This window comes from Triturus cristatus, unplaced genomic scaffold (assembly GCF_964204655.1).
Source record: "Triturus cristatus unplaced genomic scaffold, aTriCri1.1 SCAFFOLD_446, whole genome shotgun sequence".
In the NCBI taxonomy this organism is placed as follows: domain Eukaryota; kingdom Metazoa; phylum Chordata; class Amphibia; order Caudata; family Salamandridae; genus Triturus; species Triturus cristatus.
Genome location: NW_028188059.1, coordinates 159,978 through 187,311, shown reverse-complemented (window position 1 = coordinate 187,311; position 27,334 = coordinate 159,978). Strand labels below are relative to the sequence as shown.

Here is a 27,334-nt window from a genome sequence, read left to right as displayed (position 1 = left end):
GTCCGTACTCGGAATTGCCTCTATGCTGAAGGTACATCTATGATCCCTTCTAGGTTTCTATACGTATCCCAGGAGACCATATTTTATCAAATTTTTTCTTGCATCTCCTGCTATCATATATCACTTTTTCAGCTTGGTAGCACCAATCAAGATCTGCCTCCCATTCGTCTACAGTGGCGGATACACAGAACCCCCATTTGCATGCTATGTTTCGTTTGCTCACCCCGGCTGCAAGGGCAAGCCAAATTCTCGTGTGCTTAGGCCCGTCTTCCTCACCCTTAATCATCAGTAGGAGACCCTTGGCCTCCACCAGTACCTTTACTCCCATTACCCTGGACATTGTTGCCGCCACTCCTTGCCAATAACTCGTGATCACTGAGCAGTCCCAAAGTATATGGAAGAATGGCCCCTCTGCCTGGCATCCCCTCATGCAGTCCGCTGATTGGACCTTGCCCCATTCGTGCAAAAGTGTACGAGGATAGTACGTGCGATGTAGGATTCTGAATTGTATCAGCCTAAATCTAGTCCTGATCGCTATTTCTCTGGGCTCCTGAAATGCATCAGTCCACTCCTCCTTCTCAAGAGTACCCACATCAGCCTCCCACACTGTCCGCAGGAGTATCAGGGGTCCTGCGCATTGTGAATGAATTTTTTGTATATTGTCGAGGTTGCCCTGTCCGGTATGGGGTCCGCCAATAAGCGATCCTCCAGGGGTGAGTAGTCCGGAATAGCCCCTCCAGCCTTAATTTGTTGATGGAGTGCATGTATAAGCCGCATATGGGGAAATGCCTGGGAAGGTGCAAGCCTGAATTCGATTTGTAAGTCCTCAAATGATAGTGACGCTGTACCTCTCCATATGTCACCCAGATGATAGTTACCCAAGGCTCTCCATCCCGCAAACCCCTCCAGTCCAGTCACTTTCCTCGATAAATCTTCTTAAGTAGATATTTTTCGCCTTTCTTCAAGAAGGCCTACAAAGACCCTTAAGAGATCGAAAGACAATAATGCAGTCTAAATACATAAGCTACATTGGCCGCATCCTCAAAGAATTGAAAAAAGGTAGCCAGTATACTAAATTTGTGTAGGTTTATAGTATTAAACACACAGAATAATCTCCTTCACAAAACCCCTTTTTTCATGACAGATGAAAGGAAAGGACATAATAGCTCAATAGGCTGCCATTATATGTCTTTGAAAATAGAAGCTGTGCCTTTGAGATCCCAGAGACCACCAGTATCCCATCATGCACAGCTAATGACAGTTACTTCAGTTCTTTTTGAGGGAGATGAGAAGAGCATGTATACTCTATGTTATGGATCCCTGTGTCTATTCCACCGGGGAAGAGGGAGGGTTGCTTATGACATCATGGAAATACCCCTACGAGAGAACAGGAGTTACAGGTAAGAAACAGTTCCTTCTCTCGTAGGGGATTTCTGTGTATAGTGATAAGCACTTGAATAGATTAGCAAGTCCATCCCTGTAAAACGCAGTGGAAGAGACAGAGAAAGAGATATGTAGATTTAAGCAAACAGGTTCCGGAGGGAAGCCTGCCCTACTTGAGCATCTGCCTTGGCATCTGAATCTAGGCAGTAGTGTTTAGTATGAACTGATTTCCAGGTAGCAGCCTCGCAAATCGCTGCAATGGGAATATTACAAAGTAAGGCCGCAGTAGCTGCTTTCCCTCTAGTTGAGTGAGCTTTAGGCTTACTAGCTAAGGATTTATTAGCTTTTTGATAACAGAGAAGGATGCAGGAAACAATCCATCTAGAGATGGACTGCTTAGAAGTCGCCAGACCAGTACGGAAGGAACCATAGTTTACAAATAACTGGTAAGATCTCCGTAGCTCCTTAGTCTTAGCTAAATAGAATTTTAAAACCCGTCTAACAACTAGGGAATGAAGAGATCTCTCCGCTGGAGTAGATGGATTCTGGAAAAAGGTAGGAAAGGAAATAGTCTGGTTAACATGAAAATCTGAAACCACCTTAGGGAGGAACTTCGGATGAGTCCTTATAAGCATTTTAGATGCGTGAAAAAGTGTGTATGGCTCTTTACAGCATAGTGACTGGATTTCGCTAACTCTGCGGACAGAAGTAACTGCCACAAGTAAGCCGTTTACCAAGACAGATGCTGAAGAGAAGATTTTTTGTATAGGCTTAAAAGGTTCTTACATAAGACGAGAAAGTACCACATTAAGCTCCCAGGGAGGAGAAGGACTCTTAATGGGAGGAAAAACTTTCTTCAAATGCTCCAGGAAATCTTTAATGACAGGAATTCTGAAAAAGGAAGTTTGTGAAGGGCATTTCCTGTAGGCAGTAAGGGCTGCCAAGTGAACCTTAATGGAAGAAAATTGAAGGCCAGATTATGCCAGATGAAGCAAATATGGAAGGATGACATCTTTCTGGCAAGAGGTAGGATACTCATGCTTTGATTAGCACCAAATACAGAATCTCTTACATTTATGAGCATAAGAGGACCGCATAGATGGCCGCCTAGCTTCTTTGAGGATGTCCATGCAGCTTTGGGGTAAGTTCACGTGTCCAAATTGTACAATCTCAGTAGCCATGCTGCCAAATTCAAAGAGGAGAGCTTGGGGTGCACCATCTGGCCTCTGAACTTCGTTAGTAGCTCTGATTGGCAAGGAAGCCTGAAATGTGTATGGATAGACCGGTGAAGGAGGTCCATGAACCACGATTGACGTGGCCACTCTGGAGCTATGAGAATCATTGTGGTCCGTGACTATGCCAGCTTGATTAGGACTGTCGGGATTTGGGGAACTGGAGGAAAGGCGTAGAGAAGTCTGCATGACCAGTTGATCCATACGGCATTCCCCAACGTTCCCGGAAAATAAAAATTATGAGGCCTATGTGTCCCCATGTGCCCCCCCAACGCTTATGTGCACATGCATGTAACCTATGCATTTCCCCTCCATGGCTTTTCTATCATGATGCTTATGCTATAACGTGGCCTGCCATCATCCAGTCTCCCATGAGAGAAACGACAAATCTGTACTGAGGCCTACACGTTTTGCATCATGTTTTCCTGCATTTACATAAAAACCCATGTTTATGGCTCAGCCAGAGCCGAAAAGAGGTTTTTCAGGCCTCAGAACGCTCAGAAAGCTGCAGCTGCGTATCCTTGGCCTTGCACACTTGGGCCTCAGCCAAAGGGGCCCTGTCAAAGGTGCCGAGACAGTATTGAGCACGGTTATCTGCTTACTCCTACAGAGCCGCATTCCTGCCTGGAGAAGGAGGGATAAACATAACCCATCTGCAAAGGAGAAAGCCTAGCCTTTCTGTCTCTCTTTGTGAGATTGCAAAGCTCACGTCAGTAAAAAGCCCATAGCCCCCATGTAAGGCCTCTGCAGTAAATGAAGTAAATGAAGAAAAAGATGCCACATCGGCTCTTGGTGATGGGCAACCTATGTCACAAATCAGTCCCTGCTCCAGACATCGGATATCAGATAAAACAAGATGTGCTGGTCGTCCTGACACCGAAGGCCTCACCCACTGAAGGCCTCACTTCCAGACTCCCCGGTTGCACAGCAACCCTTCCCCACGTCAGTTACACGTCATGCTCGAGTTGAGCACAAGTAAGGCAAAGTTCCAGTACAATTCCAGCTGATCACGCATCCCCCCTCCAGGTATCCACCCACCTATGACAAATTACCTATTATCATCAAGTGGACGCCCACATGGACGCCCACCTTCACGCCTACTTACACGCCCACATGCTCTTATCTCATTCTCTCTTGCTCTTCTGCTTACGTATAATATCTAATGTATATATACTGTACTCTGTGAATAAAGTTTGAGAATATTCTGAGAATACTTTTGAGACCCTTCCTGATCCCTTGTGGTGATGGTATTATTCTCCCTATGACTCGAGTTATTGGAATAAAGCCCTTTTGAACCCGATACCACAGACTCAGCCTCTTGCTTTATGCATGATCTTATTGATATTATGAAATTATGAGAGCGTAATATTTTATTTACGACATAATGGCGCCCGAACAGTTCAATCTCTTTCCCCACACGCCGGAGATGAAGGTCCAGTTTTGCCCCCTTCCACAGCCGTGACGGACTTCAAGTGCGCACGTCGCGGGTATTCCCGCCAACTCCCTCAGGCCAACGAAGGAGTCGGACTGTGACCAGGCATCCATACGAGGCGGTGAGGATCGCGGATCGTCCTAACCCAGAGCCCACCTGCGAGAGAGCTGTGTCCGAGGTTTCTAGAGATCCACCCAAGATACGCCATTCCCTGCGCAGCGTCAAGTGTCCGAGGCCTTCAAGTTCAAGTTCAAGTTCCGCTTCCCGGTGAGTTTCTCATGGGGGTTGCAATACAGACGGGTTCATTTAATGAACACGGTAAAGACGTGTCTCACTTGTGAGACCGGTATGTTCAAGAGCATGCTTCAAGAATTAAAGAATTACAGAATTAAAGTCCAAGTTTTCAGGTGCACCGATTTAACTGTATGAATGTTATTGTCTTAGTCAGGTTCAGTTAGGTTTGAATGTGTCAGGTTTTAAGTAAGTTGGTTTCATTGTGATTTTTGTGTCTTGGGCTCAGTAATTTTTGTTTTTTGGGTCATTGTGATTTTTGTTTTCGGTTACATTCCAACATGCCGTTATTTTCAAAACTGCGTAAGATATGTACCAGAAAGGGTGTACTAGAGGAACCAGTTAACATTCCGCCTAGGGACACACCTGGACATTTCATGTACTGTAAGCATGGTTTAGATGCCGTGTTATTTTTAGAACTATGGGTAGATTACACGAAGGATTTAGAGACAAAATATAGATGGCCTATCACGGGAACGTGGAATGCGGAATGCGTCATGAAGGTAGAGGAAGAGATATGGAAGAGAAAATGTAGACCTGCTCAGAAGGATGCCATTGAGTTTTGGCGCAAGGAGTCACATGGAAGAACAGAGTAAGTGTTCCACAGAGCAGAGAGAAGTAGACAGGAGTCTGAAAAAGCCAAAGAAAAGATGTTACAGGAGAAAGGGGAGCGGGTAAAAGAGAACAGGCTGAAAGAGAAAGAAATACGGTCGTTGCTGGTATTTGTCCCGTCCTTTCAGAGGAACTAGCAAGAGTGGCCCCGGTAGATAGACCCGTTAGAGTGCCACCGCAAGTACCCCGAAAAATAAGACCAACAGCATCCGAAGCGTTTATTACCACCTACCTGGAGGAATCCCCACCAGCATACCTAGACGGATCTTTCCCTGCACCCCCAAACAGGCCCAGCTCCAGGAGTAGATGGATAGGTAACAACCAGCCCCTCACCCCGACCGAAAATGAATTAGCACGGTCAGCGACCCTGTGGGTGTCCCAAAATGATACATATAATAATGATATAGTAGCTCAAATGTTCTTGAGCCTCCCACCAAAAGAACAGCGCATGGCTGGTGTTTACATGGTCCAACATTTGATTACGTTGTCAAAAGGAAATTGAGAGGGGTGTAGCTAGAGAAAGAGCAACACCTGTGATTTGATGACACCCCTAATGTACAAAGTGTTAACGAAAAATAATTAGTGATCCGTTAAGAGTTTAGCTTGAGAAAAAAAATTGTGGGTATTTCGAATTTGCAAATTGTTCAAGAATACAGGTTTGTGTTCTTGGTGGTCCAGTGAGCCAATGTGCTGGGTCCAGACGGTAAGATTACGACCCCCTGGTTACTAATTGTATATAAAAACGATCTTTCAATAGGGCGAATTATTGCAGTTTTTATGGAATTGAGAGGACTTTTTGTCTTTGACAGCTTCAGAGTGAGGAGACGGTGGGGGCTGAATAGAGCAGAATGTGATACAGAAATCGGAGACAGATTCTGACCTTGAAGCAAGTAAGGTGGGGGGGCCGGAAAAGGAGCAGGATACAGGCACTGCTTAGAAAGCTTCTCTGACATAGCATCTGTGTAATGCCTGCAGCCGGAGAGCCTTGAGGGCCAGGAGTAGATAAAAAAAAAAAGATGGCTGGCAGCCCAGGCTCAAGCCGCGCTGAGGGGCTATTTTTAGCTTCTCTGATAAGACAGGGCAGCTGAGAAACGAAACTCAAGCCTTCGTTTGTTCTATTCTGTGCACTCCCAGACCCTGACCTAACACTCTAGGTTGACGGCTCATGCATGAGGACGGGGGCGGGAGAATTAGTGGCAGCATATGCAGTGACCACTGCTACTGAAATCATGGAGACTAAAAGAATAGACATGCTGTCAGCACAAGCAGCAGAGCTCATCGCCCTGACACAAGCGTGCATAAGAGCTAAGCACCTGAGAGTAAACATTTACACCGATTCTGTGGAGAGAAAGAGGTTTCTTGACCTCTCACGGGGCCAAGATACAGCATGGCCTCCTTATTCAAGCCCTTCTGGAAGCGATACATTTACCAACAGCCATAGCTATCCTGAAATGCAAAGCACATACTAAAGTTACAGATACCATCAATGTCCAAAGCCATGACAGTCAGGGATCCTTCCAGGGATGTACAAGACATACAGACACATGCTACTCTAGACGAATTAAAGAAATGGTCGGAACAAGGAGGGGTACTGACTGATCAGGGTTGGATGACTAAGGGCAAAACAACATGGTTCCTTCCTGATTCGATGGTACAAGTGATCATAAATACCGCACATAGTCCTGCACACTTAGGAGAGAAAGCAATGCTAGACAGCTTACAGAATATATGGTTCAACAAGCACCTGCGTGCAGCAGCGAAACAAAAGGTCAGAACATGTATGATCTGTTGCCAATTCAATCCAGGTAAAGGCATTCCGATGGAACAAGGTGGATTCCATCCACCTGACCACCCTTTTGAAGTGCTCCAAATGGATTATATCCAAATGAACAGATGTAGAGGTTACAAATATGTCCTAGTACTCATGAAGCAGGTGTCCCTTCTGTTAGGGTATACCTGGAAGTTCCATTGTGTGCGACATCCTGAAGCAGCAGGCTTTGTAGAAAGACGCAATCAGACCTTAAAGATAAAACTAGCAGACAAAGGTGTAGATTGGATGGTAGCCCTGCCGGTTGCCCTCTTTTACATGCGAATGGTAGTCCATTCTAGAACAGGCTTATCTCCCTATGAAGTGGTTTTTGGTAGACCACCGAATATGTGGGGCACTCCAATGCCTAAAAAGATTACTGATGTTGATAGTAACATGCTGACAGATTACCTGGCTTCCTTGATGTCTGCACTACTCTCTTGTCGTTCGCAGGTTGCTGCCGCCTTCCCTGACAACACCCAGGTCAAGGGACACTCCATCGCTAATAAGGAACTTTGATAGATCGAGCCCTCTTGAGCCGAGGTGGAAGGCGCCGAAGTCGTTAAAGTCAAAGGACGGAAAGGATGGGTTCATCTTCATCATTGTAAACGTTACTTCGGGAATAACGATTCTTTCAAAAAGGACACTAACTTCTTCAAGCTAAACTTAGATCTAATAAGTCAGAACCCGTTTGATCAATTAAGTCCACTAGGTGGTGAAGCGGTTGAACATGTATTCTGGCTTGCATAAGATCTTGGACAATAACATTGATAAAAAGAGCAAGATAAAAAGCATATACTGTAAAATATTACGTGGTAGATGTATAGTGACTTTGATTTTTCTATCTCTTCTGTGCATCACGATAATATGTATCAGCTTAATACTACATGCTATTTTTCCTCCTATTGCTTCACTCTTACACTCCTCCACTAATGATACCATAAAGCACACATTTAGTGATCTGCCATCCCATGAGCTATCATATCGACTTGCCTTACGCAACAATACCTTTATTCAGATGCTGCACCATTCACATCAGACTAGCAATGCTACAGACTGCTGGGTCTGTGGCCGACTTCCCCCGTATCAGAAGGTGAAGGGAGTGTTGCCTCTTTTCCCTTTTCCTTTCTCCCATAATGGTTCTTGCGGAGCATGGTTTGCCTTAATGACATCCATCAACGGTGAAGCCAAAGAATGTCAAGACAAGGAGTGTAGGGGCGACTGGGTATGGGGTAACTTGAATAAAGTCATGAATGAAGCATGTTTCCCAGATGAAGAAGGTCTTCCCCAAAGAAAAGGTACAGATCTAGAAAATGAAGAGTATCTGCAAAGAAATGCGACCCTCGTCTTTATAGTGTTGAATGTCAAGCCCATACACAATTTAGGTCCATCCTCAATTACAGTCCTGCCAGTAAAAGGGAACTTGTGTGTCAGAAAAGAAGGCTCAGTACATTTGGGGCACAGTGAGTGTGATACTATAATAGTATTCAAAGACAAAGGAAAGTCTTATTTCAGAGCATCACGACACACCTACTTTATTTGTGGACAGACAGCCTATGTGCAGCTGCCCTTAGAGTGGGGTGGGACGTACTACATATCATTTCTTTTATTGCTAATAACGCACCGTCTGTATACAAAGCAATAACAAGGCTCCACAAGATTGCCCAAAACATACATCAAGACCCAGGCACGTGGACTTGGTCCAGTTGGCTCTGGGGATTAATATCGGCATGGGGATGGAAAGTGTTGACCGTCTGTGGGTTAATACTACTAATGATATTCAGTTGTTGCCTATGTCTGCAGTGTGGCCCGGCCATTTGCGGCCTGTGTGCTACTGCATGTGTTCCACATCCCCATTTACAGAGCATTGAAAATGGAAAAATAATGCTGCAAGAACAGATCGACTGTCTCATGAAAATAGATGTGACATAAGGGGTCCACTAGGGGACAAGGAGGGAATGAGGAAAATAAAAATGATGAGGCCTATGTGTCCCCATGTGTCCCCCCAACGCTTATGTGCACATGCATGTAACCTATGCATTTCCCCTCCATGGCTTTTCTATCATGATGCTTATGCTATAACGTGGCCTGCCATCATCCAGTCTCCCATGAGAGAAACGACAAATCTGTACTGAGGCCTACACGTTTTGCATCATGTTTTCCTGCATTTACATGAAAACCCATGTTTATGGCTCAGCCAGAGCCGAAAAGAGGTTTTTCAGGCCTCAGAACGCTCAGAAAGCTGCAGCTGCGTATCCTTGGCCTTGCACACTTGGGCCTCAGCCAAAGGGGCCCTGTCAAAGGTGCCGAGACAGTATTGAGCACGGTTATCTGCTTACTCCTACAGAGCCGCATTCCTGCCTGGAGAAGGAGGGATAAACATAACCCATCTGCAAAGGAGAAAGCCCAGCCTTTCTGTCTCTCTTTGTGAGATTGCAAAGCTCACATCAGTAAAAAGCCCATAGCCCCCATGTAAGGCCTCTGCAGTAAATGAAGTAAATGAAGAAATAGATGCCACATCGGCTCTTGGTGATGGGCAACCTATGTCACAAATCAGTCCCTGCTCCAGACATCGGATATCAGATAAAACAAGATGTGCTGGTCGTCCTGACACCGAAGGCCTCACCCACTGAAGGCCTCACTTCCAGACTCCCCGGTTGCACAGCAACCCTTCCCCACGTCATGCTCGAGTTGAGCACAAGTAAGGCAAAGTTCCAGTACAATTCCAGCTGATCACGCAACCCCCTCCAGGTATCCACCCACCTATGACAAATTACCTATTATCATCAAGTGGACGCCCACATGGACGCCCACCTTCACGCCTACTTACACGCCCACATGCTCTTATCTCATTCTCTCTTGCTCTTCTGCTTACGTATAATATCAAATGTATATATACTGTACTCTGTGAATAAAGTTTGAGAATATTCTGAGAATACTTTTGAGACCCTTCCTGATCCCTTGTGGTGATGGTATTATTCTCCCTATGACTCGAGTTATTGGAATAAAGCCCTTTTGAACCTGATACCACAGACTCAGCCTCTTGCTTTATGCATGATCTTATTGATATTATGAAATTATGAGAGCGTAATATTTTATTTACGACAGTACCTTGACCCAAAGTTTTGGCATTTGCTGTTTTCTGCGGTGGTGAACGAGTTGACCTCCGGAGTACAAAGCAATCACAAGGAGATGATGGACGGAGTGCTTAAACTTTCAGACACTCACCCCAGTCACAGATCTGGGTTGAATCCATCATCGTTCTTTAGCTCACTTCGCCACCTCAGTTTAGACCCAGCTATATGCAAATCAGTCTTGACCCTGTGCCTCATGGGAACAGTCCAGCCCGAACTGCCAAGCCAGGTCTTCCCTGAACTGGAAACAAGCATCCTGGGAACGGTTTCGTGGTAACACCCCTCTCCAGCCAGCCTAGCTTGAATCCAGTGGCAAAGTGAGCAAGGGACCACGTCTGGGCATACCCTCCCAACTTATGGTTTTCCTGGAGGAGTCTGCTTAGAGAGTCAGCCTGAGCATTTTGACCACCTGGGGGGTGAGTTGCTGTTAAGGTCAAGTTTCTGGCCAGAAGCCACTTCCAGATCATCTGGGCTTCCCTAGACTAAGGTCTGGACCTCGAGCCTCCCTGCTTGTTGAGGTAGTACATTGTTATTGTATTGTCCGTCTGTACAAGCAGGGAGTTGGAGCTGAGTGATGGACGAAAGGCTTTCAACGCCATGTGAACTGCTCTTAGCTCTAGCAGATTGATGTGCTAAGTAGATTCCTTGTGTGACCATTTGCCCTGGATTTGAAGTTGACCTTTATGGGCTCCCCTTACCAGGAGAGAAGCATACGTGACTATAGTTTGAACAGGCATCTCCTTGTGAAACAGGATCCCTCGTAGGAGATTGGTGAGATTGCACCACCATTTGATGCACCAGAGGGCGTGTTGAGACAATTGGATCTGGTCTTCCCAGTCGCCTTTTCGCTGATCCCATTGATCTTCCAGGTATTCCTGCAGAGGTCTCATGTGGAGACGTGCATTCGGAGTGAGGAATATACAGAATGCCATCGAACCCAGTAGTGAGGATACCTTTCTCACAGTCGGGCGAGACAGTGCCATGAGAGCCTGAGCCTTCCGAAGTATCGATAAGCGTCTCGCCTCCAAAGGACAAACGTTTGCCATGCGAGTATCGATGGAAGCTCCCAGATATTGCAGGAACTGCACGGGAACCGAAGTGGATTTTGCCTGGCTGATATGAAGACCCAACCGAAGGAGATAGTCAGTCCAACTGAAATGCAGCTGAGGTTCCTGAGCCGTGGATGCCTTGATGAGCCAATCCTCTAGATAGGGGTAGACGAGCACTTTGTGTTTCCTCAAATGCGCGGCCACCACCGCCTTGCATTTGGAGAAAGTCCTGGGCACTGACATCAGGCCGAATGGGAGCACACTGTATTGGTAGTGGTTTTCCCACAGTGAACCTCAAGAGTTTGCGATGCTTCTCTATGATGGGAATGTGAAAGTTAGCATCTTGAAGATCGATTGCGCATAACCAATCTCCTTGATGTAACTGAGGCTAGATTTGGTGTAATGCTAGCATTCTGAACCTCTCTCTCTCTCTGAATCCACTTGTTGGCCATCCTTAGGTCAAGAATGGGTCTATACTCGTTCTTGTCTTTCTTTTTGACAAGAAAGAATCTGGAGTATAGGCCCTGCCTCGTTGTAACGGAGGAACGGGTTACAACGCCTGTTTCTGTAAGAGAATGTCCGCTTCCAGTTGTAATTAGAACCTGGATTGTTTCTGAGGTATTGACGGTGGAGAGTTGATTAACCTGAGTGAGTATCCATTGCGATCAATATTCAGCACCCAATTGTCTTGCGTTATGTTTGATGCATCCCCCTACCGGAGCAGGTAATGGAACAGGGGGAAGACAGGATTCAGAGTTTTGCACCAGCTGGCATCTTGCCTCCTTGAGCAGGCTGCTCGCCTAATCTTCTTCTTGTTTGTTTTTTCTGATACTGCTGGTAGGAACGTTGGTACTATGGTTGCGTACCTGCCTGGCAGCCCCGATACCATCGAGGGGTTTGAACCCTCTGTGTAGAGCAACGCCGTTGAAAAGGACGGAAAGATTTGCGCTGCTTCTTAGGACTCTCCAGGCCTACTGCTTTTAGTGTCATTTCGGCTTTCATCCTGGCCATCTCCTCGTCTGAGTGAGTGCCAAAAAGAGTCGTACCTGAAAACGGGAGATTCAGAATGCGTTGTTGCGATTCAGGCTTGAGTGACGTAAGGCGTAGCCATGAATGCCGCTGTAATGCCACGCCATGGCAATACTCACGTGCAGCAAGAATGGATGTGTCTGCTGCTGCACCTATAATTTGATTAGAGACCATCAAGCCCTCTGCCAGTATTTCATTAAAATCCTCTCTCTTGTCTCTAGTGAGGTAGTCCGCAAACTGCGGAAGCGATTCCCACACTGCCCTGTCATATCTCCCTAACAAGGGTGTGGCACAAGCAACTTTCATGACAGTCGCTGCTGTGTTGCAAACTTTCCTCCCCACCGAATCCATTTTGTGGCTTTCTTTATCTGGTGGTACTGTTGAAGTTGGAGCTGTGGCATGTTGCTTCTTCGCAGCCACCACAATAATAGAACTTGGAGTTGGGCCCATCCTATGGAAAGCAGGATCCTGCTCCGGAGGCCGGTATTTATTATGCAGCCTGGAAAGAGCTGACTTCACAGTTAAGGGTGTCAAGCAAAGCTCCATCGCTGGTTCTAACAGTCCTGGCACCAGAGGAAGCAAAGGGCATGACACCTGTTTTTGTTGCAGAGTCTCAAATATGATGGAAGGTGTAAGAGTAGAGAGTGGAATGTTCAATTTGAAAGCACCCCTCACTAAAACCTCTTGAGAAGTTGAAATGTAATCAACTGGCGAGATCCGTGGGGGAGGTGAATCCGTCAGTGTAGGTTAATGTCTGCCAGTGCTTGACGAGGAAGTGTCTCTGGTATGTCTGGAATGAGACTTCCGTCTATGATGGGGAGAGGAGTTGGCCTAACGGCTAGGGCACTCGACCTCGGACCTGGGTTCGAGCCTCGGTAATGACGCTGAACATCCTGTGATTCTGGGCAAATCACTTCATCTCCCCGTGCCTAACAAAGAATTAATGTGTGTCCTAATGTAACGTAACTGGTGCTATGTAAAGCACTCTGATACCTGATTGGATTCGGGTCAAGTTCGCGCTATATAAAACTCTGCAAAAAAAAAAAAAAAAATGATGGCGATGACGTGAATGAGTAGAGGATCTATGACTACAAGAACAATGGCTTGTGTGGGATCTAGACCTCTGTCTTTGTGGCGAAGATGGTGGAGGACGTGGTGGTGGAGGAGGAGGAGGAGGAGGAGGCGGAGATCTTGGTTCCAAATTTGGAAGAGGTGGTGGAGACTGCTGATGAGATGCTGGAGAATAAACGAGCCTAGATGGTCAATAGGTTCAGGAATAATCTGAATCTGACGTGTAGATACGTCTTTTCCTACGTACCTTCTGAAGTCTTGAAGATGGTGACAAAGTTCTTGAGGAGGTTCTTTGACTCCCTCTAGACGTCGATCTACTCGTCGACAGCGACCTTACATGTAGCCTAGAAGGAGAATCTCGCTTCGACACTGAGCGCCACCCTCTCTGCGTCGATCGACGGTGGGAGTGTGTCGGTGATATACAGTGATGACTTGGGGCCGTCTCGACGTCGAGCGACTTTGCCGGTGTGAAAAGGTACTCGACGGTGACCTACGAGGTGTCATCGTCAGCGGTGGACTTCCTGAAGCAGACCAAAGTGGTATCGTCATCGGCTTCGAAATCGACGTCAATGATCTTTTTCGCGACGTGGAACGTCGACGTCGTTTGAACCCAAGAGCCCTGGGTAGATGGTGAACAGGTCGGAGCTGTGCCTCCTCTCGACGTCCTCGTCCGGGACCATTTTTTAGCCCTTCTTCTGCTGGAGAGCCCCCCAGAGGCTGAAGCCTCCTGTTTTCTTCTCTCTTCTGCTCCCTCAAGCCGGATTTTCTTTCTGTCACGCCGAGTACGCTTAGAGAAGGTTTTATACATGGAACAAGCATCAGGAACATGAGCAGCAGGAAGACAAATTATGCACACACTGTGAGGATCAGTCTTGGCCTTCGTCCTACCACTGTCTGGGCACTTATCAAAAAGAGATGGTATTTTTGAGTGAACAACTGCAAAGTTTCTGTCAGAAAAAGACAAACACGAAAAGGAAGACCAAAGACGTCGAGTGAAGTGGTTATTTGCTAAATTCAGAAGTGAATTTTGAAGAAAACACAAAATCGGTAGAGCTCAATGCTCCAGGGTCCTGAAAGCAGGAGCCGGAAAAAGAACTGAAGTAACTGCCACTAGCTGTGCATGATGGGATAGTGATGGTCTCTGGGATCTTAAAGGCACAGCTTCTATTTTCAAAGACATATAATGGCAGCCTATGGGGCTATTCTGTCCTTTCCTTCCAGCTCTATCATGAAAAAAAGGGGCTTTGTGAAGGAGATTATTCTGTGTGTTTAATGCTACAAAAACGACACAAATTTAGTATACTGGCTACCTTTTTTCAATTCTTTATGAGGATGCGGCCAGGGTAGTCTATGTATTTAGGCTGCATAATTGTCTTTCTAGCTCTTAAGTGTCTTTGCAGGCCTTCCTGAATAAAGGCGAAAAATATCCACTTAAGAAGATATATCTAAAGAAGTGGTCCAGGGTCCCCGCAAGTGGGCAGGGCTATTCAAGTGCTTATGACTATACATGGAAATGCCCTATGAGAGAACATACCATGATACAACACTGCTCTCTGCGCTCCACAAACATACACCTGATACAACACTGCGGACTAGTCTTTGTGCTCCAGCTCTCTCTTTTACTTGATTGTTTTAGGTATTGTTTAGATAAATATGTATAGTCATTTAGGGATTGTCCTAGGTATTGTTTTGCTTGATTGTTTTAGGTAGTTCTAGATGGCGAGATGTTCACCTGGGGTGCCAACTGCATCACTTGGGTTTAGAAGTGATACACGAGAGTACTTGCCTTTAGAGAGCGGTGTGCCCTTGGGTGCAAGTGCTGTTGGTAGTTGCTCTGTCTCTTCCTCGCCCACGGCCTCAGAGGTCTGAAGGGCAGGGAACCTGCTCTGCTTGTGCTGCCTCAGAAGCCCTTTTTGTCTGAGTGTGGCCTGTGAGAAAAGAAGTTAGACTGTAACAGAGATCGGGATCAAAGGATTAAAGTGAACAGAAACAGACATGAGGGCATTACATAGTAATCATTATTAAAACATCATAAGGCAACCTTCACCAGTTGCTAACATTTAGAAAAATTACTAAGTCTGCAAGAAAGAGGAACTGGCAGTGCTGTATATCAAAATCAGTGGTAAGTCCATGCTGTAAATACACAATATTATAGTAACCAGCAATGTGAGACCAGGAGTCAAATCCCTTATTGTGATAACCCGAAATGCATTTCCTAATGTGACACACCAGAGTTGTTGGCACCCATAAATCAGGATAACAAAGGAAGACAATAAGCAAAGGCTGTGACAGAATGAAAGGAAGAAGTGATCATACAAAAGTCCACAATCTGTGATACTGTACAATTATAGACACCATATTATAACGCACTTAGATTAGGAGACTCATCTGAAGTTCTAGAATTAACCCCTAAACCCTTGGATATATTGGTATGACACACCTGAGAATCAAATAATCAAAACAACCAACAACATGTCAGTCTATCCCATGAAGACTCCAAGCACTCCTGGTCTAAAGTCAATCTCACCACTAAAACTGAAGAATAGAAATATAAGAAAACCGAAATGCGTCCATCGTTAACAATAATCCAAATAAAGATAAAATTATCAAATTGTTTGCGCGTTACAGCACCTTGATCATACAAGGTATCCATCCATCGTAAAAATCATATTGATGAAAATCATATACCCACTGGAATAATACTGTTGATGCATGCGTATCAGCCAAACACTCTATGAAGTTGAATATAAATCAATTTGAGTCCTCTCAAAAAAATACTGGTATTGGGCATTAGTAACATTATGGGTCCTGATCCTTGCTTAATGCAAGTTTAAATCAAACATGGGCTTAGCGGGCGGGAGCGTAGTGCACGACCTGTCCACTTGCGTGCTCGTTTGTGGCATTGTGGATGGGCGCCATCTTAGAACAGCTTATGTACACAGCAATAGAATAAGGACTAGCCGTGACCTCACAACTCTCGTCTCTATTGTTATCTTAATGGGCGCTATCTTGAGACAGTTAATATAGAAAGAGCAATAGCGGACTAATCACATCTCAAGAACGGGCAATATCTCGTAGCCAACATTTTAAAGTGGCAAACGAAAAGTAAAGTACATTTCCTCTTGATATATATTTGTATAGCCCACAACATATTGACACAGAAACCACAATAAAAATGAGGTTGTCAACCTTCTAGCAACTGGGTCAGTACTATGCAGTAGATCGTAAGAAATATAATGCAACTATTCAAAACCAAAATGTCATCATATAAGTAAGGAATTGGGTGACGGACTCTTTATAGGACACAAACCTAAACCACATACACGCGCAACCGAGGCTATCTTGGTGAGGCCTACCAAGTAACTATAAATCATAATCGCTAAAGTCTGAAAATGGAGGTATAATAAAAGGTTATAAGTGAAATTAAGGTTTACATATGATAAACAACGCCCGAACTGCAGGGTGTCAAGGCACGGCGAATCACTTACAGTAGAGTAAATTAATCTCCTATAAAGTAATGTAATTTGTTGTCAATTTCGTTTACCCTTTTCAACTGCATTGAGTTTCACAAACCCAAGTGCTTCTTTTAGACTTAATTGGAGTTCACAGTTTCCTACTCGGGAGTCTGCCAAAACCATTTCCATAAGAGAATGAACTCCAGGACACCAAAGGCAATCAACCCCAACCACCACAGTTAAGTTCTAATACCACCTTCCTGCTCTGTGCCCTCCCCCAGAACATGTTTCACATCATATTCCATTGATATTAAGAATTATTTTCAAAATCACATGATTTTCATTTTTTCATTTAGCTATTGAGGCTTCTATTGCAAACCAGGTTCCAAAGTCGGCAGCTCAGCTACTAAACCATGCCTCGTCTGTCCCAGTGCAGCACAAAAACTGACGGAACCCATGATGTGAGCGACACCCTGAAGCACCATGGACCAGGGCGATCCCAGCCTCTTGGCCTTCAATAAGACTGATCACCAAATCCCACACTCAACATCCTTTCCTCCTGCATGGACATCACTCAAACACTACGCAATTGGTTTGTATCGTTCATAGGCAGCAGGCAACAATATATCCCTATGACCCTCCCAGATCATCTCCATTAATTGTTGAACAGGAGTTGACCATTGTTTTAGTGTTGAACCTCTACCTGGGAGTTCAGGTGTAAACTCATTGCTGGCATAGTTGTATCTTAATGTGGCGATGGCATTCACTATACACCACCTTAGACGTGACCTTTACCTGATCCTGCATGGCAACGGTATATTTCAAACATAATCAAGTCAAATCTAAGTTTATCTTCAATCGGTGGGAAGCTCAAATCTTAGAAGAGTGAGACTGTGATAAAAACACAGCTGGCTGGCTTTGGCCACTCCATCTCTACCAATGCCCAGTTCTTAAGCTTCTACATCAGACTCTGCCATACATTCAGAGAGCAGGCGAAGACAAAAACCCAGACAACTTGGTATCAACTAAGCCTCATATGAAGGACCATATGCTACTGTTCTAACCACTCATCCTCTCACACACTAACGGAGGCAACATCCCTCCCTTATGCTCTGTTCTTGAAGATACCAGTGGCTTACGGCCACACGATCAGTTCGCCACCACAACCATGGCTCATATGAAGTTTAAGTAACTTTTTATCATTTGTCAGAGCATAAAAACCTTCAAACAAAACAAACTTTGCTGAAAATCTTCTCATTCTGGTTGTGATCATACCATATTCAGCACAAACACAATGCTCCTGCTACTTATCAATTATCTAGGACAAAAGGTTTCTTATTTGATTCTGACCATACTGTTCTCTCCCAGGAATAAAATGAAACCCTCTTCTCTAATACCTCAATTAACATCGCTGCCTCCTCCCCAGTCTCCCACCTGAGTCCACCTGTCTCTTGCTTTGTGTAAATGGGTATAAAGCTTCTACTGGAAATCTTCTTTCCCTTAAGGCCTCTAGTCACTTTCATCAACCTGCTTCTACCCGCCGAGGTGTCTGAGGCAGACCTTCTCTTAGCCTTATCTCTGCTGTTTATACACTGTCTCTGCTTGGGATGGTACGATCTAGAGTGGATTTCAGCTGCGTGCTTCACCGAGGGCCGCTCTATCTAAGGCATCTTAACTACAGCGACATGCCTAGTTTGTCGATCCAGACACTCTGGCCTTGCTGCTCCTAGGCTTCGTTCTTTCCACTAGCCACTCATCGAAGTCCAATATGAACTACAGTATACTGTTCCCCATCCACTCTCTGGACATCCTCCTTTACTAATCCAGGGTAGAATCATCTGTCACACTACTATGTATGGGCCAGAGAGCTGTGTGCATCTAATACTCTTCTGCTCACAAGATTTTACAATAGGGTATTGGGTTGCCGCTAATTTTGTAACCAAGCTTCCTCACTCTGGAATCATCTCCTCTTATACACTTCAGGACACAATGTAAGGCTTACATTTTTTATCAATAGTTGTTCAGACTACAGGGCCAAGAGACTAGCAAGTATCTAAGCACTCTAGAAAACCACTGTAACATAACTACTACCTGCTCCTTGCTCTCCGCCAGGTCTGACCTTTCAACCACCTAATGCTTGAAGGAGCAATGAACAGGATGGAGCTTGCAGGGCTCCGAGCTGGCTGCATCTAGTGATCCCCCGGCACCCTGTTCTGTAAGAGACAGAGGAAGCTGCAGCTCACGAGAACGTACCACGTCCACACCGCTGACAAGATGGCAGCAAGTTGGGAGGGGCATTAGTGAGTCTGGACAATCAAACTCCAGCCAACCATGGACAAGCTAGTGAGTGTTGATCAACTGTGAGCCTTCCCCAGTGGAAACAGATTCTGGTGTCACAGAGGTGTGGTGGGAGGGCAGCCCCATGGGATGAATGGAGGGGGGGGGGGGGAGGGGTCAGGGTGAGGGGGTAACTTCCAGGCAGTCAGATTCTCCTGCAGTTTACAGGTATATCTCACGCTGGGGAAATGTAGAGGCTTTCAACAGCAGAGACACTACTTACAAGTGAAAACAAATGACAAGTCGGGCTCTTTAAATGGAGTAAGAGTGGTATTTTTGTCCCAAAACCCTCAACCCGTAGAGAATCCTGTGAATGAGATCAGGACCTGGCTGTATATGTGGGAGAGCACTTTAGAGAGGGAGTATTTCTGATAATGCCTACCATGAGAGACATTGAGGTCCCCTCAAGGAATGCAGAGAATAAAGTGCCGACCATGGAAGGGGCGCTGTAAGAACTCAAGGCTCAAGTGTCAGTTGCCAAACGTGGCGTTGACACCCTTAAACAGTAGGTTTCTTCAGCTGAAAGACAGAAGTTGTCCTGTAGTTTCAGAGGTCTGAGGAATCGGCGTCTGGATAATCGTTTATGTGGAATCAAAGGTGAAGCACCATGAAAAGGAGGCGACAGCTACGAACATATGTCTACTGGGCTTTCCTGCTCTGGCTGATGACAAGTATTCTAGAACTAGGGCTACAAGAATTAAGGGATTCTGCGACTGCAGCTCTTTGGGAATAAATATAGATTTCCCACATAACTCATCATTTGATGTATAATCTGTAGATTTTAATAAAAAACATAACGACATGCATTCCGATGCACGAGAAAGCCCTTTGAAACGGTTGACTGGTCTTCTTTTAGTTGCTTATAACTGTATTTGGGTGTTAACTTGGTACTACATATGTGAACTCCTTTCCCAGACAGTATTACAATGTGTACAAATGGCAAAATAATGAATACTATGTGCCACATTACACTGGAAAATTTGGCTTTTCTTGCCGAATAATTTAGTAAATGTGGTTGTCCTCTGCTGCATAATTTCAGTGGCCCTGTATATGCCTGAGGTACAGCACTACATGCAGTGTTTGGTCTTCAATAGTGATACACATGTAGGTGATAAACTGTTTGAATGAGGTAACCGTAGGCAATATAGCTTGAGAGCCCAAACTAAAGCTACGAACAAAGGAGGTGCCAGTGAAGGCATCAAGGAACAAATCTTCTTGAACTGTAATCTTACAAGACTGTGGCATTGACGAGCCATGCAGGGTGTCATGAGGGAACTTCTACTCCTATGACTTGAAGGTCCACTCTGGTTACCAGCCATTGCAAGAGTCCACGCAGGACATTCTTAATGCAAAGAAGGGGCACAGTTCATCAGTCAAAACAGGAAGGCTAGATAAAAATCCTGATGTCTCACGCCTGAACTTTGAAGATCTGAGATATGTACAGCCCGACACCATTCCCCGCTTGCTGGCCAGGAGAATCGTGGGTATGGCTAGGTTGTATGCAAGAACTCCACACTGAGAAAAACATACAGTGTGGTGTTGATGTATGTACTTGTCGTCTCCTCACCCTCTTAGTGCTTTCCTGTAATGTCCTTTAGAAAGGAAAGTGTTTTCAATCTTGTGCGATTGTCACTGATGGAACTAAGTTGTGTCTTGAATCAGCAGACCTGCTGGATCCTGGACTGCACAGAGTTGAGTACATCCTCAATAGAATGATTACTCTTTGGAGTCGTCTCCCTCCTTTCTCCAAGCTATTAGTTTTTCATAGCTCTCAAAATCATGCCTTATTCTACTCTTCTGCTGGCCGATCACCCTAGCCTACTGCTCATGTAACTAACTCAGTGGTTAAGGCCAAAAACCTTTTTTTAACTTGTAAATCTGTGTTCGTTATTCTGTAACCCACGCATGCTATGTAGAATGCTCCACTGACCTTCATGCTGGGTTCATATTAAAACAAGTACAATAAATAAAAGGATTTGAGCCTGGGTGTTGGGTCTTGAGGTTTCAGAGATGAAGATCTGACCAGGACAGTGTTTTAAGTCTACGTTGCTAAGACTATCTGGCGCTGATAGATCAAGATCAGAAGGTGGCAGCTATAACCGAGGTTGTACCATCATGAGATTCCGATCCCTCTCCAGCTCTCGAAGCTGCTGGCTCAGCCGCTGTGTTTCATGCTTATGCTTCTCCTCCTGCAGCCTCATCATGTCCTGGCTCCGCTCCTTGTCCCGGACAGTTTGCCGCTCAGCCTGTCTCAGAGCAACCACTGCAAAGGGGAAAAACATCCAGATTTTAGGACATAATCTTAGTAGTTAATAGAGACAGATGCACTTATTATAAGTTGCTGTGGGGTACCTAGTTATAGGTGTTCTTGCAATCCCAAATCAAGAGAGTGAGAATGGCATGTACAAGGATAAACGTAAATGACCCACCAGCACCGTGAATCCAAGTGGGAATGAAACATGTGGAACACAAGAGCACAGGACGGACAGATGAAGTGACTGCTCCAGCCTGAAATGCTGGCCACATCCTCTCTGAAGGGGAACACGAGTAACCCCAGACATGTTTCGGGTATTATCAGTGAGGTACAGCAGCCTACGGCCATACCATCCTGAATGCACCCGATCTCGACCAGTGAGGTACCGCTTCTGTTCTGCAGCAGAGTGAGTACGGGAACAAGGAGTGGGAAAAGCCATTGCACTGAGGTTGTGTAACAGAGAATCACAAACTCACGAAGGAGTTACACTTCTACAAGGAAAAGGGACAGGGTATATGTGCCGTCCGAATCGCAGCTCACTGTTTCAGGATCCTGAACCAGTGGGCTGCGATACAGACAGTCGCAATAACAAGCTCTGCCTTTTATCTATGATGGTATCCAATCAATTGAGACAATTGGATATGAGTTGAAGTTCAGTTTATTAATGGCTACGCAGACAATACAGATCTTTCCATTATATAAGGGACGCCCATAAGCATGAGTATTTGCCGCCCAGGGTCCACTAGTAAACGTTCAAACTATTTTTGGAGACTCATTATTCTAAAATCTAATCCGCAATTACCAATCCTTTGGATAGAAGCAGTTCCACATTGTTCCATGAAATGTTACTCCCCGATTTAGGGGACGTAACATATTTTTCCGTATTGCGCCAATTTGAGTGATGATTTTAAATTGTTTAATGATTGTCCTGAAGAAGGTGACGAATAGTTGATCTTTCACCGTAACGCCGCATCAACATTTTTTCCACAGTTTCGATTAACCTTGAAGCTGGTTTTTAATCATACATTTTTCTAACAAAACAGGGCCCTATTGATGATTACAGTGTCTATGTGTATTTGAATGTGTTCATGAGATACGTTATATTAGAGATTTACATTATCTGCACTAGCACTTTAAAATGATGTATTTTTAAATATACCCTGTGTTTGAAAATTATGTTTTCTTAATTGTTCAATGAAGAATAAAATATTTAAATGCACATATTTTTATCTTTATGCGTTTACTGGCTTATGATTGAGAGTATCACATAATTTTGCAACTTTGAGGTTTGTTACTTTTTATTCTTTATATAAATGTGTTCAGCTTTGTAATCCCAACTCCTAATAACCAAATGTGGACCTATGGTTTTGCCAGTTTGTAAAAGAAATTATCTACATTGATTCAATCCTCGGGCGAAAAGGGACCTTTTCAGTTTTTTCCTGTGTAACAGGGAAGTCACCACTGCTGCCTCATACAGTACAAGTAAGGACCTGCTCTACTGGATCCAAACATGGCCTCCTGGGATCTCACCTGCTTTTGTGTGCTCCCGCCTGGCCTCCTGGACTCTCTTCTCCATCTCTGAGAGCTGTTGCATCATGCCGGCTTCAGCTTCGGACACCTTCTCCTGGAGTGCTGGGGGAGAATATAATAATACAATAGTTTGGGTCTTTTAAGGACTTAAATGCTGCACTATTTCACCTCTGACTGAACAATGGGGCGAAGCTCATCCCCTAAAAAACAACAATTAAAATATGTATGCTTGATGTGGAGGGAAGCGAACACCTGTACAATTTGCCACTCGGAAAACATGAACCCAGGCCGCCCCTATACTAGAGAAGCACAATATGTCAAGTAAGGTGAGCACCAGGTCTTGTTCACGAGATCAGTTACCAGAGGTATAGCTGTGCGTCAAAGATCACAGAAGACCCAAGTGATGCCGTAGAAAGATGCAGGAGAAGTTGGTGATGCAACAAGGTGCAAGATGGCAGCTCTGCCAAGAGGCCTCACAAAAGGTACAGCTTGCTCAGCTAAGCATCATGAGGAGCAGCTCGCCCAAGTGAGGCCTGCGAGGAGGAGCTCGCCCAAGTGAGGAGCAGCACGCCCAAGTGAGGACTGTGAGGAGCAGCACGCCCAAGTGAGGACTGTGAGGAGCAGCTCGCCCAAGTGAGGACTGTGAGGAGCAGCTCGCCCAGGTGAGGACTGTGAGGAGCAGCTTGCCCAAGTGAGGACTGTGAGGAGCAGCTCGGCCAACGCATGTCTATGAAGAGCAGTTCACCCACCTGTGGACAATGTAAAGCATCAAAGCCGTAAGACGCAGCTGACCCAAGTGAGGTGCACAAGCTGCAGTACGAGCCGCTCCATCTATGATGCTTCCTCAGACTCAAGAGGCAGCAACACATTCACACAATACGGTACAGTGCTGCTGTAGACGTGGGCAACGGCACATTCACCCACAATGGCTTAAGAGGAGATGACCGGAGATTATTGATATAGAAGGAAAAGACAGAAAAGGGGGAAGGAAGGGGGAGAAGAAGAGAGAAGGCGGACATGAGAAAGGCAGCAAATAAAAGAGAAGTGGGAGAGTTGAAAATATCAAAGGGGAGGAGGAGCAGAGTTAGAGGAAAGTGTGAAGGAGGTGAAGGAACAAGAACAGAAGAGAGGGAATAGAGAAATATAGGTGGTAGTCTGATAAGGTATATCAAACATAAGGGAACTGGGGGTGCATACATGCCCCTAGGGTATAAGTATTTGAACAAAAGTATGCAGTTCCTTGGAGATATTAAAGAGAATAGAGGACTGGTCGGTGCAGATAAATGTCCAAAAGGAGGAGAGGGTGTCTCCCAATTTAGGAACTAGGGACATCACACACCTGGCTGGGTGTCATGCTTCATCATAGAGCATGCTCCTTGTCAGGCACTGCCTGACGGGCACCCTATGAGGGGCTCTTTGTCGGAGATCTATTCCCAAAGGTATAGGGCCTCGAGGTGTAGATGAGTGTAAAGTTTGTGGGGAGGGATTATAAAATAGGATTCATTGGTACTCAGAATTAATTTTAATCAGCAAGTCCACTTGTCCTAGTTAAAATTTAGAATGGCACACCACTGATGTAATGTTCAGCGGTGGCTACAGCATAGAGGTCAACAAGTTTCTTGCCTAGGTTGTCAAAAAGATCAAATAGCAGTTCTTCAGGACCAAGAATAAAATAACTCTCTACACAGTGGTTGGTTTCCTTATTAGTATCCAGTAAACGGAACACTCACGCAACCTGACCGTGAGGTACCTTGTAGTAATACCGACCTAGAAAACATACTGGTATACACCATTAAAAATCCTCTGAAAAGACAGCATGCATTAGAATTGTAGTCAAGCTGTTAGTGAAAGATCAAAAGTGATAGGCGCAGTGAAAAGGAATAAATAAGGGGCATGCAGGTGACACATCTAAGGGCAAAGACAGGCGGGGTAGCTTGTCAACCACCATGGTATGTAGGAAAACTGTTGTAACTCACCCATCTGGGGTGGCTCACCAGTTGCAACGATTGCTGATAGAGGAAACGTTAAGAATGTTTAAGGTCCTAGTGTGTAAAAAAGAAGTTGCATCAGATAGAATAATCTAACTGTCACATCAGAAGTACTGCCAACAAAACCGGGAGGGGGAAGGGGGGTCCAAGGGTACACCCCATAGTAACCACAAGGATGAAGTACTTACAGTTGAGCAGCGGCTCAGTAGCAGGTAAACCTACCCTCACTCCACCAGCTCGGTTGAGTGTGGGAAACCTTGTGGGGCCAGGTTAAATACTCGCACTAGCAGAGATAATCAGAGCAGCAGCCCGAGTGGGGGGCACAACCGGTCAGGGCGTGGTGGTGGTGGTGCATAAAAGTGAGGTGTCTGGGTCTCCAGTCAAAGAATGCCAAAAATGGGCGCCATATTGGAACGGTACTTAACCGCTAGAGACTAAGTTACTGACAAGAGTACCAATAGCAGCCGGCATAGGGGCGGAGTGTGTGATGGAAATGACAAGATTGTATTCAAGGCTGAAACAGCACGTGGGCCACAATAGGTTCACGAATGTATGAAAACATAGTGGACGCCAAATGTGAGCGGGTATGGGGGGGATGTAATGGCATTTTCTAGAGTTTAATAAAAACAAGACTAAACAGGCAGAAACAACGTGTACACCACAAAGGTATTAGTGATCGTGTGGCTGCCGTTTTTTAATGCAAACCAGACCACCCTCATGGTCACGGTGGACAGGGAGTGAGTTGGCCACAGAAGGTGTATATCAGGATATCAATGTAAATCAGGCCATGGTGGAGAGGTAGTGTGTAAGTGATGTGCTGCCAAAAGGAAAATGACAAATCAAGTAGCATGGGATGGTACAGTGAAATGGAGCGTTGCATAACGTAAGTATGTCATGCACCCTGGATATCAAAGAGACAGGGATGTTGTATATAAATGCCAGATGGAAGTATATGGTCAAGGGCCATCTCACTATGGTTGCAATGTGGCCAAAGTACGACACACAGTTTCCTGGGGTAAGGTAACCTCGTACAACAGTGTCTTAAGGTTGAGCAGGCAAAAGGGCAGTACGGCAATTATGTAATAGGGTTATTCCATACAGATATATGCAGAACTGTAGACATCTGTGTCAATATATGTGGAAGGATCTCCTAGTTCTGAGATACTACATTGAGGCCTATTTTATCCACAAAGCAGAAATTAGGTCTATCTGTTCAGTTCGCTCGAAGGGGTGTCCTCATTGAGAACCTGTTTGTCAGTGGAGAGTCGAAAAATCTAATTTTGCTCTCCTGAAGAGGGCATTTTTGCTCATCTGGGGATGTGCTTCAATTATTGTACATCGTAAGTTGTCTGGTGTATGTCCCTTCTGTTTGAAGTGTGTGCACATCTTAGTATTGAGTTTGTGATAACGAATGCTGCAGCGGTGTACCATGATGCGTGTTTTAACCATCCTGGTACTCATTTCTATGTCTTGTAAATTACAGGCCAGGGCATGTGGAAGATGGCGGATGGAACTTGATCCGCCACAGCTCTGGAGCTTGAATCTGCCGTATGGTGTTTTCTCTGATCGGAGGAGCCCCCAAAAAACATTATGTGCCGCTTTATGAAGGTGGCATGAGGCAGAAGGTAGCCTGGCGCGGAGTTTCATTGCGGCGCTCTGACCTTTTTGACGACTTGGTGTGGCGCGGTCCGAGGCATTGCACTGCCTCAGAAGCAAGATTGCACCATAGCCGCCCCTCTTGCGCGATCCCCGCACTGCAGAGCCCCGCGACGGCAGCACAGGTGGTGGCAAGAGCAGAGACAGCGTGTGGACCCTCCTGAGCACCCGCCTCATAGGGATTTCAACAGACTCATCTTCCGACAAGGTACAATAACCTTTGTTGCCATGTTCAATGATTTTTTCCTTGCAATGATCTGTCACTAAAGCGGCCTGACCCTAAGATGGCGGCTGAAATGTACGGAAAGAGCTTTACCTTTCCCTACTGAGATGCACTCCAAAAGATTGGCAACTCTTGCAAGTTTTAAAAGTAAGTCTGTGTCCGCTGTCTATAAAGAAAGTTTCTGCACACAATCATTTCCACCAGCACGGCGATCTTCCTCACAGTTGAGCCTGGCCGTACGATGGCAACCATGGTCTAATATCGGCAAAATAATTCGGAAATATAGCCATTTGAGTTTGCTGCGATGTTGAGCTCATTTCAACCCTTCCTGCTGCACCAAGCCGGGGGACACTTTGCCAATACTGCCAGAATCACCGCCGCATCCTTGTCGGACGAAGGAACACGGCGATTCAAAATGGCGGATTACGAGAGACATCAATAAAACCAGCACTGAAGCACAAGTTACTACTTGTGTAACGATATATCTGTAAGAGACATTAGTTAGTGATAGATTCCTTACCTTAGAATAATCCCCAGCCGTCAGACTGGATCTGGAAAGTTTTGCTAGCAGTACCCCTATGCGTCAGTAGGCGGCGTCATGCGGCTCCACGTCCGTCGCTGGCGTCGTAAGCGCCGAGATGACGTCACGGAGACTACTTAGGCGCCACCCATGCGCGCTGACGTCAGTTCTGTACACGACTTTCCGCGCCAGGAACGCAGAGCCACGCAATAAACTGACCACTGGTGCCAAGAAACTAGGGCCCTGAAAGGGATGACCTTAACCCTGGAAATCAGTCTGCAGAACGGGGAGGATGGGTGGGGCAGTAAGGAATCTATCACTAACTAATGTC

The 27,334-nt window shown here is 45.5% G+C and overlaps 1 protein-coding gene across 4 annotated transcripts in view; it reads right to left on the bottom strand.

The window, feature by feature from the left end:
* LOC146769601 (coiled-coil alpha-helical rod protein 1-like) overlaps positions 1–27,334 on the bottom strand; it is a 184,613-nt gene that overhangs the window by 17,096 nt on the left and 140,183 nt on the right. For all 4 annotated transcript variants that reach the window (XM_085640485.1, XM_085640487.1, XM_085640488.1 and 1 more), the window contains 3 exons: positions 22,617–22,718; positions 20,944–21,095; positions 14,827–14,968 (listed from right to left, as the gene is read on the bottom strand). In XM_085640485.1, coding sequence (XP_085496611.1) covers positions 14,827–14,968; positions 20,944–21,095; positions 22,617–22,718 — 396 coding nt within the window. The remainder of the gene's footprint in view (positions 1–14,826; positions 14,969–20,943; positions 21,096–22,616; positions 22,719–27,334) is intronic.